General features: G+C 42.3%; 1 protein-coding gene across 1 annotated transcript in view; it reads left to right on the top strand.

Moving 5' to 3' along the window:
• The first annotated feature begins 10,872 nt into the window (after positions 1 to 10,872).
• SH3GL2 (SH3 domain containing GRB2 like 2, endophilin A1) overlaps positions 10,873 to 11,894 on the top strand; it is a 178,477-nt gene continuing 177,455 nt past the window's right edge. Inside the window, exon 1 of the mRNA XM_039871116.1 lies at positions 10,873 to 11,093. Coding sequence (XP_039727050.1) covers positions 11,049 to 11,093 — 45 coding nt within the window. The 5' untranslated portion in view covers positions 10,873 to 11,048. The remainder of the gene's footprint in view (positions 11,094 to 11,894) is intronic.

The following is an 11,894-nucleotide window of genomic DNA, read 5'->3' as shown; positions in this document are numbered from 1 at the left end:
AGACAAGCTTATGTCCTGGCCTATTTTCAGGGCAGGAGAAGCAGAGCTGGTGAGAGAAGAGGACTTAGAGGCACACAGAGCTGGGGTTGAACTCCTGTCCCACTTCTTAGCAAATTGTAACCATGGGCAAAATTACTTGAATTATACAAATTGTGGTGTCCTCATCCACAAACGGGGGTAAAAATCCATACAATATACAAATATATGAAAGAAAATTAAATGAGTTAATATTTCTAAAATATCATGCACAGAAAGATGCTCAAATGGTAATTATTAATATTTTATTATTTTGATTGATTCTTACCAGCTTCTGTTTTAGAATGTGTAATTTGACCTTGACTCAGACCTCTTCCTCCCTCCCCACTGACTACACTAAGAACCCCGAGAATGCTTCAGATCAAGCCTTGCTGGACCAGCAAGTTGGGCTCAACCCCAGCTGAGCTGATCAGGGAAGGCATTTGTGAATCATCCGAGTGTAGCCTGATTTTCATGGATGGCAGCTGGAAGTGGGAGGGAAGAAAAAGGCAGAGAAGATACCCAGGCAAAGAGGATGCGATGAGCCTCTAGACTCTTTTTTGAAAACTGGATTGTGATGGTAGAGACAGAAGTTAAATGTTCATAGCCTTTTTGTACCTGGTTAGTCAGAGGGGATTTTATTTGCTGGCTTTCCCCCCACCCTCTTTAAGGGGACTTCTTTCTGTGCTGGCTCAGGTCCTAGGCGTCTATGTGGTACAATCAGGCAATGTACACAGAAACACAAACTGGATTCTGGGAGAGACAAAAGAGTAGGGGCAGAAGGAAGAGAACCGTGAAGGGAAACAGCAGGTTGGGTGTCAAGGAAAGTTTTATTCAGAGTTAAGGATGGGAGGAGAAAATGAGTTTGGGGAAGCAACTGATGACCATTTCAGAGAACATTATAAGTGCCAGAGGTAATCATATAACCACAAAACAGCAAATCCAAGATTTATGCATCCTTCACCATACTCCATTTAGAACTTTTTCATTACCCCCAAATGAAACCCTAGTCTCTTTACTCACCCCTCTATCCCCACCCACAGCCCAAGGTAAACTACTAATTTACTTTCTGTCTTTATAGATTTGTCTATTTTAGGCATTTTATATAATGGGAGTTCTAGAATATATGGTCATTTGTGGCAGGTTTATTTCACTTAGCATAATATTTTCAAGGTTCATCCATATAGTAGCATGTATCAGTATATCATTTCTTGTATTGCCAAATAATATTACACTGTATGGCTCTATACCACATTTTATTGATCAATTTATCTATTGATGGACAATTGGATTGTTTCCACTTTTGTCTGTTTTGAACAATACTGGTATGAACATTCATGTAAAGTTAATGCAGGCATATGTTTTTATTTTTGGGGGGTATATAAGCAAGAGCGGGAATGCTGGGTCATATGGTAACTCTATGTTTAAACATTTTAAGAACTGCCAGGCTGTTTTTCAAAGTGACTGTCCCATTTTATATTCCCACAAGCAATATAAGGGGTTTCAATTTCTCTACATCTTCACCAGTAATTATCTATTTCTTTGATTATAGTCATATTATTGATCATAACCTAGTGGGTGTGAAGTATTATCTCATTATAATTTTGATCTGCATTTCTCTCATGGCTAACTGCCTTAATTTCTATTTAATTAAGGCGCTTTTTAGATATAAAATTGCTGAATTAAGGGTACATTTTAGAAGTTCATATGTAGTGCCAAACTGCTTTTCATTAATTGTACCAATTTTACTCTGCCTAGAATTATATAGGACATTTGTTTCATAATGCCTTCATCAACATAAATACTATATTTAAAATCTTTGCCAATTTGGAATTATTTATTTTAACGCAATTTCTAGTGATACTGTTTTTTTTTTTCATATATCGAATTTTTTATATATAACTTCAGTGAGGTCATATTCTTTGTACATTTCCCTAATGGGTCTTAGTTTTTGCTTTGGAAATTGTTCTTAAAATAGATAACATTTATCTTGAATAGTTTATGATAGATAAGAAGTTTTTGAGTAAATTAACACTATAAAATATTTTGAGAAAAATTAATATTTCAGAGTCCTTGCAATAAGCAAATAGAATAACTATTTCCAAAGTATTAAAAGAAATTTAGAGAAATTTACAAGTTCATATTTGGTTGTTTACATAATGCAAAATATTAGACTAAATGGAAACTAAATGAGAGGGAACGCTTTGATTACATGAGACATACCAATGCTTCAAATGAATCTAATTGAAAATTTGATGATAAGTTATGTTCAATGAAATGGAGGATATTAGAAGTGGTAATTATTTTGGGGTCGGTCCTTTCACTTAGCTTCTTAGGCACTTGAATTGCATTCATGGAAATAACCGGGGCTTATTTTTTATATTGCCCAATGTAGATCTCTCAGTATTTACTTGTAGTTAAAAGAATTTCATGATAAAACCAAGGTTTGAGAGCTCTATCACTTTTTGGCTGGCAAAATCCTTAAACAGAAATTGCTGAAGTGTAAGGTGCATTCTCAGACTAACAGTGCTTTCTGAGGGTGGAGTGTGAGAGGTATGCTAGTGGATACTCAGCTCCATCTCTGCCCCTGATGCTTAACTGTCAGAGTTGCTCATAAGTGGGTTACAGACATCTGCGGTTTTTCTTTAGGAAGATCTGTGAGCCCAAAAAGGCTCAGCCAAAACTATAGAATTTATAGTCTTCTGAATTTAAGTTCTTTTTTTCCAGGCCTAGTGAGTATCCCCTACTGCCCAGAGTTGGTCGTTCATATGGCCAAAGCCAAAGGGAGCACAGAATAATGTAGGATGGATGATGGATCTTTCCTTTAAACTATGTCTTTAAATACCTAGCTATCGACTCAAGAAATAGGAGGAAACTATTATTTTTAAACATACTAGATATGGCATGTGGGAGAAGGGTCCCAGAAAAGAACCTAAGTTAACGTACATAAACGTCATTGGTTTGTGAAGGTAGTAAGTAATGTATCTCTCTTTTGACTTTTTCTCTTCCAGTAGCATTAAACAAGGACTTCTGTGCCCCTGGCATCAGGGAGAGGTTTAAATGCTGAGGAATGAGAAGTGTTCTCAATAGGTGTCCTGAACCCTGTTAGGGGTTGAGCTGTGTTCCCCACAAATTATCTTTATTTGGAAATAGGTTCACTACAAATATAATTAGCTAAATATAATTTAGATAAGGTCATACTGGAATAGAGTGGGCTCTTAATCCAATATAACTGGTGTCCTTATAAAAGCAAATTTTAGACACGATACATGCAGGCTATAGAACACCATTGGAAGACAGAGGCAATAATTGGAGTGCAGCATCTAGAAGCCAACTAATACCAAGTATTGCTGGTCATCACCTGAAGCAAGGTGAGGGGCACAGAAGAGACTCTCCCTCACCGCCCTCAGAAGGAATCAACCCTACTGACACCTTGAGTTTGGACTTTTAGCCTCCAAAACTGTAAGAGGTGAATTTCTGCTGTTTCAAGCCACCTGGTTTATTATAGCAGCCTTGGCAAACTGATACAGGCCCCAAATCTCCAGCCAAACTGCTTAATAATTTTGTCTTATCTTCTTTTCTTGTAGAATAAAAATAATAATAGCTTCCTATTGTGACCATCCAATGGGCATCTGCAAGAGAAGGGCTTTGTATTTGGCTACCTGAGCCTTCTGGCCTTAGGGGTATTCCCAAGACTTTCACTCCTCCCACCCCCAGCATGACCACTACAGCTTGGAGACCAGTGGCTCCTAAACTTGAACATGCAACAGAATCACCTGGAAGACTTGTTAAATCACAGATAGCATGGCCTCACCCCAGAGCCATTTGTCAAATAGGTGTGAGGCGGGACCTTGATAATTTGCTAATCTAACCAGTTTCCAGTGATGTTGATGCTGCTGGTCTGGGGATCACAGATTGAGCACCATGGGATTAGACACCTGAGGAAGATTTATGGGAAGCCTAACTAAGTCAGCCTTAGAGGGGGTCCTGAAAGGGTATAGAACTTCCTACATGGCAAACTTCCTGGCTGGACCTTGAGAGAAAAATTGGTATTCTTTTATATTTTTAATTAATTTATTTTTTATGATGACATTGGTTAACTAAATCCAATAAGTTTCAGCTGTACACTTTAACAGTAAGGTATATATATATTTATACTGTGTCTTCACCTCCCATAGTTAGATTTCTTTCTGTCACCACATATTTGACCCCCTTTACCCTGTCTACCTCCCCCTTTCTCCCCCACCACTACCTTCTGGTAACCACTAGTCTATAGTCCATGTCCATGAGTCTCTGTTTGTCCTGTTCATTTGTTGCTTTTAGGTTTATATCCCATATATAAGTGATATCATGTGATTTTCAACTTTTTCTGTCTGGCTTATTTCGCTTAGCATGATTATCTCGAGGTCCAGCCATGTTGTCACAAATGGCAGTATTTCATCTCTTCTTATGGCTGAATAATATTCCATTGTGTATATGTACCACAGCTTCTTTATCCAATCATCAGTTGTAGGACACTTCGGTTGCTTCCACGTACTGGCCACTGTGAATAATGCTGCTATGAATATCGGTGTGCAAATATCTTTTCGGGTATGGGTTTTCAAGTCTTTGGGGTAAATACCCAGTAGAGGGATTGCTGGATCATACAGAATATCAACTCTTAGTTTTTTGAGGAACCTCCATACTGTTTTCGGTAGTGGTTGTACCAATTTTCAGTCCCACCAGCAGTGTATGAGGGTTCGTTTTTTTCTGCATCCTCTCCAACATTTGTTATTACTTGTCCTGTTGATTGAAAATTGGTATTCTTGAGAGGGTGGTGTTTTAATGTTAACTTAAATATTTGAAATGCCGTTTGAAAATAGTGCTTTATATTTGACTTGTCATTGAAGTCAGTCTTATATATGTGGACCAGAGAAAATACAAGTTGTGCACATTTAATAAAACTACCAACGATTTCTTAAAATTAAAAAAAAAACACCTCAATCAAAGATAAGCGATCTATTTAAATATATGTAAATTGCCTATCCTTTTATCCCCCTTTAAAGTGTATTTTTAATAAAAATATTAAAGTAGAATACATTTTTTTCATATATGAAACTGATGCTGACAGCATATTGGAAGGTTGTACTCTGCATTCTTAGTATCGTTGACAGGTTTTTGCTGAGCTAAATTATCATTGCTTTCTCACCTGAACTTTTCTGTAATTAAGAGAATGCACCCTTGAGATGACAGAGTAGAATGCGTAATGCGAATAAGAATAGCTTTTCTCTGCATGGCTAACTAGCTACTAAAATAGATCTTGGCCTTTATAACACATGCTTTAACAGGCCAACTAGCCAAATTCTACGTTCAGGGTTAACAACATGCCTTCAGAATCTCTAATGATAGTATCTATCCAGGAATAGAATAAATAAGCCAATGGTAAGGATGCCCTAACAATTTACACTTAAATAAGTTTGTCCTCATTCTAGGTATGGGCACTGCTGTCTCAGAGTCCAGTTGCTTGGCATTTATTTATTTGTTCAGCTGCCAACTCCTAGGGGCTTGTGAAGTTCCGGCCCTTGGCAGCCTGACAGATACTAATCAAGTAAACTAAAGGTTTGATTTGTAAATCAGAATGTCAATGTCTTACGGGGAGAATTGACACTTGCTAAAAGACTATATTCCTTGTCACTCAATCCATCTATCCTTGTCTGAGAAGGGAGCCTAATGCAGTGCTTTGCAGGAACTGCATTTGCCTAAATTGCTGTATTTGAGTTGCTAGATCTGGACAAGAAATGGAACTGAGATTAGAAATTATTGCAGGGGTAGGGGCGGGTAGAGGGGATGTATCACTTAGAGTTTATTAATCGCAAGTAACAGATTAATTGAAGGGATCGCTTTATAAATTGTATAAATGTCTAACCACTATCCTGCATACCTGAAACTAATATAAAATAAAATTAAATGTCAAACGTAATTGAAAGAAAATAGTAACAGAAAGCAATACTAGCTGAATGGGAGAATTTATGAGAAAGTCATCAGGGACGCTCAGAATTGACAGGAACCTGGAGCTCCAGGCGTGGATATAGCTAGGAAGCAGCAACAATGACCATCAACAAGTCTGCTCAGATAGAGAGAAGTTCAGCTGGTTCCAGGCTCACCCTCTGCTGGATCTAGCTTTTAAAGTTTCAATTAGCCTATATCTATTGGGCGTTCATATTATCTGCTAAGAGTTGTAAAAGTAAAGATAAGACCCTACACTCAAAGAGTTAAGAATCTAATACTATATATCAATATCTACAATTCATGTTAGACCAAGTTCACGGTAGAGGTGCACAATCAGGGCTTCAGGATTCCACAAATGAAGAGAAGACATGGGGTTAGAAGGTTGGAGAAAGACTTCAAAGGAAAAGCAGTGGAGATGGCAGGAGTTTGAATTTCAAACTGGGATGTAAATAATGAAAGAGACCTAGATATAAAAGCCTAATGTGAGTCACCCACTTGATTAAGCCCCCTCCTCCTCCTCCTCCTCTTTGTGTGATTAGATTAATAGAGTTTAGCTAAATGAAGTTTTTACAGGGGGAGGCTCCTGTTCTTTGGAGGGAGGAGGGCTATGTGGGAGAGAAGGAAAGGTGGGGAGGGCAGAGAGAAAGACCTACACATTCCACATCTAAAGAGAAAAAAGAGGTGTGTTTCTCTCTGTGTCTATCGTAGGATGGGTGGTAAGTGACAAATCTAAAAATAAGGAAATAAAGGTAGTCTCTCCCTTGATTTCCCATCTCTAGGAAAAAGCTTGTGAGCCCTGTCCATGCTGGATGGGGGCCCAAGGCTGCTGGCAGCATCCAAAAGCACAAAATCTTATGTTAAGTGCTAGTCACACCAGAACACCTGCCTGGGTCCTGCACAATCCATGCTTTAATACGGGGCTGGCGGGTGAGGGCTGTTGCACATCAGATCCAATGTGGCAAGAATATGGCATCAGTGACGGTGATAAATTGCTCGATCTTGCATTTATTCCTTCTCATCTATATTAATTAACACTAAATGGAGACTCTGCCCTGAATTGAGGCTAGAAGTGGTGACAGAAAAAGTAATAATCAGTAAGACACTTCCCTTCATTGCTTCTGTTTTCTCATCTGTAAAACAAGAAGTTGGGATTTAATGCCCTTTCTTTACTGTGTTTCTTGCGCTTAATGAGCTTACACATAAAGTCAGGAGCAGTTTGTCCTTGTGTGGGCCAGAGGGAGGTGAGATGAGAGCTGCCGTTTGTCCTCTCCATCTTCGGCACAAGGGACCCTCTGAAAGGTGCCAGGGATGCAGTGGCTCTGTGAAAACTAGAGGTCTGGTATTTGCCAGAAGCTTTGTCATAATGCAAGGAGAAATAGTGCATGAATGATGTGATGGAATTATTGCTGACCGTGAATTTCCTGCCCAATTAGTGAGGTGGTGCTGTGTGGGGGTTTCATTTAATTGGAACATTTTAAAGCAGATGTAGGTTTACTTACCATTTTATATTGATTTGCTCTTAGGAAAGGAGAGGGCAGCATGTTGAATTACAAATACCTCTTGTTAAACAAAGTTTCTCCTCCTTGACCTTAGATTCCCCTTTTCATGCATTGTGCTTCTGCATTTCTCCACAGAGCCTCCGTCAAAGCTTCTGTGCAACCAAAGAGGGCGCTCATGTTTGAAATTTTTTCAATGTCTAGTGCATTTATCCCTCTATATCCAAGTTACAGTAGTTGTCTATAGGAAGTGTATTTTGCATCACTGGCCTGGAAACTCCTTGGGGTTCAAGGTCTAGTCCATACTCATCTTAGCATCTCACCTTACCATCCCCCAAACCTCCTATCATGATGCCTGCTAGTAGGAGGAGCTCAACAAATCTCTTTTAAAGGTAACATCTCAAATAGCTATATAGGTATAAACTGTGGCTTCAATAGAAATGTTGGATTTACATGAGAGCCAGAGGATACCTGGGAGAATTAACCACAGTTTCAAAAGGATTTAAAATCTTTTAGTTCTTTCTCCCAAGGTGGTTCCTTTGATGTATAGCAGAATAAGCCTTTTAAGTAGGTGAATGAAAAGAGCCAGGGAAAGACAGAGACTTGTTTTTGTTTAATTTAGGGTTCAGTGAAGAATTCGAAGTTCTGAGGAGATGCTTCAGGTCCCCAAAAGGTGTGAAACCTTTTAACAGTTAGAGAAGAGAGCTTGCGAATCTCAGGCCTTTCCACTTTGTAGATTAATTGCTTTATCTCTTAGTGGTTTCAACTAAGACCCATCCCTCTATTAAAATGTTCCATTTTTCAGATCAGGGACAAGGTGAGAAAAATTAACTATAAAATACTTTTTCTGTTATATAATAGGAAAGCATTTTAAAAATGGAGAGAACAGAGAAAAAATGTTCAATCGAAATAGCTCCACTAAAGCCCAGTGGTTTTCAATGTGTGGTCCCCAGACCAGAGCATTAGTATCACCTGGGGACTTGTTAGAAATGCACATTCTTGGTCCCCATCTAGACCTAGTGAATCAGAGACTGGGGATGTGGCCCAGCAATTTGTGCTTTAACAAGTCCTCAAAGGGATTCTGATGCACACTGAAGTCTGAAGACTGCTCCAGTGGCATGACCACTATTAGCATTTTATGGTAGTCTTTTCTTAGAGTTTTCTAATGTCAGCAATCTGGTAATCACCATGGTGGGCCTTATAGGTGTAAGTGTGCCCTGGAGGTGCCACTTCATGGGGCTTCAGTCAGGTCACTTTAATGGTTTGTCTTAGACTCCGATGGATCAGTAGCCCCACCTATCTATTGGCAGGACTTTCATCCTTCCCTGTCTGATGTTTCTCTGAGACACAGATTGCCCTTTGCCCTGACATTCCTTTAGAATGGATCACTAGAGTTTACTCTTCACCCTCTCTAGCACTCTAGCTGGGAAGGAAAACGAAGGGTAAAATGTCAGAGAGTATGGTCAGTGCATACTATATAATAGAGGTACCACTATTTCCTCTGACCCTCAGGCCCAGGGTTAAAGTCTGCCCACTGCTTCAGTGAGGCTGGAAAAAAAAAAAAAAAAAGAGAGAGAAAACACCTCCCCCCAACTTCACTGATGCTCTTTGTAAGAATAAAACAGGCAACTTACTTCATGGACATCTAATGACAAAAAATAAAATACACAAGGGCCATGGCAAGAATGGGAAAATGTCCCTTTATTTTCTGGAAAATGGGAAAGCATGTTCCTTCTATGCATCACTCAGGATGGACTAGTTTTGCCACAGCAACAACTCCAGACTCAGTGGATTAAAATTACTCAGGTTTATTTCTCACTCATGCTAAAGGTCTGTTGAACATCAGCTGGGCACTTTTCTCCGCTTCCTTCTCACTCTGGATTCTGGTTGGCAGACCACAACCATCTAGAATATAGTTGCAGAGGGAAAAGAGAGCTTGGTAGCACCTCATCCCAGTTCTCAGCCAGAAGTGACAATCCCCTTGTTTCCTAACCCACTAGTTAAAGCTTGTCACAGTGCCCCCCACTTAAGCACAAGAGTTTTGGAAAGTGCAGTTCTGCCATGTACGTATCTGGAAGGTACATGGGCATCAGTAATAACTACCACTTTGGACATTTGCTCCCCTTGTCTGATTTCTCTCTGTAGATTGGGTCACAAGTCCATGTGCTCTTACTGCTTCATTATCTACCACTATCGGCTTGACTCTTATGCGTTTCAGTTCACATTATCAAGGACTATGATTGATAGCATAGCTGGACAGGATCCCCTTGTATCAATTGTTCATCCTGCGCCTAAGCAACCTGGCTAAAAGGGTGGCGGTGGGATCTATGGTTCCTTCCAGGCAGCAGGGGTTGTGGATGTAATCAAAGGTATTCCTAGTACTCTCATTCTGGTATGTTCTTCCCTTATTCATTCTTGGTAATGTCTTTCATCTTGGCTTCTGTTACTCTGGCTTCTCCTCCTTATAACTTTTGTCCCTACGTGGGGACAGAGTTCAAGTTCTTTCCTATGTGCTCCTCAGTCCCAGAAAGCGGCTAATTACCAGAACATAGAAGACATGTAGTGTTGCTTTGCTACCAAATTAAATTCTACTAGAGTTTCACTTTTGCTCTGCCATATATACTTTGTTACATATGTAGTATTTGTACAATTTATTAGCATGTTTTTCACATTATGTAATGCTTATTTTAGACTGAAAAGTCGAAATCCACTATCATAAGTGAAAGCCCAGTTTATATTTGAGCTTTTCCATATCTGTAAACAGGATTAAATGTTATTACTGTAGTAATAGCCCACTTCAATTTTATTTACCTAACCAACTTTAGGGTTTTAAAAATATTTTGTCGTTTTTAAGTCATTAAGTTGTATCAGACCCAAAAAATAAAATAAAAGGTTGGTGGTTTTTCCTAACGTTATGTTAGTTTATGGCTACTGAAACCAGGGCAGAGAAATGTCTTCTGTGACCAGCCAGTGGGGGCAAAGCAGAGACAGAGCAATGATTTATTCATTACCCCAGATAGAAAGCGACTCCTCCTTTCCAGACTCGAGAGAGGCCAGGCTCAAAGGGCAGGCAGCGCCTTTGAGGCTACCTGGAAACCAAGCAAGTCACCTGAGTCGTGTCTGGTGCCCGGGTTACGAAGCTGCGGGGACCGGTCCGCAGTCCGCGGGGGTACGAACGACACTCCCGGGGTGTGAAAACGCCCTTGGCCCTCTAACCAGGCAGCAGACCTGCAAGCGCCACAGACCCAGGTCCGCCTGTCTGGCGCCGGCGCCCAGGTAGCGCGTGCCGCGGCACCTGCCCGCCGGCCCCACGCCCGGGGCGGGGCTTCCCGCGTCCCCTTTAAGAGGCCGCATCACCCGCCCCTGACGTCAGGGTGTCTCTCCGCACGAGCCCGCGTCCCGCGCGGCTCCGCGCCCCCGCGCCCACAGCCCCGGCGGCGGCACGACGAGCGGCGGCCCGGCGAGCGCGCCGCCCGGCTCGGCCCTCCTGCCCCGCTCTGCTGCCGCCTTCTTCCTGCAGCCGCCGCCGCCCGCGCGTCCTCCCGCACCATGTCGGTGGCCGGGCTCAAGAAGCAATTCCATAAAGCCACGCAGGTAGGGCGCGTGACAGGTGCTCCGCGGAGCGGTCCCGGGCGGAGCCGCGAGGGGCGCGCTGGAAGCTTGCAGCCGGCGGGCAGTGTGGGGACCCCGGCCAGCCCCAAGCCCGCCCCACCTGCGTCCTGCGTCGCCCGCCTCGCCTGCCGCGCATCCCGGGGCGGAGAGCCCTCCCTTCGGTCCCCACCCCCAGCTCTGTGCGGTGCGGCTGCCGCCGGCGGGTCCCCGATGTCCCGCCTTGTCGCCCCGCGCGCCGCCTCCGCACCTCCCAGCGCGGGTGCGACGAGGCGGGGGGGAGGGGGGTACGCGGCGTGCAGGTGCCCGGGCGGCACGAGATTATGTAAAGTCGCCTCTTTCCCTCGTGACCTTGCGGTGTCGGTACTCCCGGCTGTCCCGGGATGTGCTGGCATGAGCGATGACCCGCACTGGGGGAGGCTGCGGAGATGTCCGCCGGCTGCGCTCTTCCCCACTGTGGTCTCTTGAATCCCTCCTTTCACGGTCGTCTGCAAGCTCAGAGGAATGGGAGGATGGGGCTTCCTTCTGGAAAGCTCATGCATTAACTTTTCCTTGGGGAACTCGGTCGTCAAACTCCTTTGAGGCCAAGGCTTGACCGGAGCAGTCTGCGTGTCTTTAAAAATTTTCCAAGGGGTTGCAGCCTTAGCATAACTAAACCAGCAGATTTTTAAAATTTTATTTTTAGTGAGCCTTTTACATCCTGGATGTAACTGTCTTTATGCGGTTAATAAGCTGTGATTATAATAAAAGTTATTCAGATTCTAATTTAAATTTCATTGGGGCTAG

This window comes from Pteropus medius, unplaced genomic scaffold (genome assembly GCF_902729225.1).
Source record: "Pteropus medius unplaced genomic scaffold, Ma_sr-lr_union100, whole genome shotgun sequence".
Taxonomy (NCBI): Eukaryota; Metazoa; Chordata; class Mammalia; order Chiroptera; family Pteropodidae; genus Pteropus; species Pteropus medius.
This window is presented reverse-complemented; position numbering and strand designations above follow the sequence as displayed.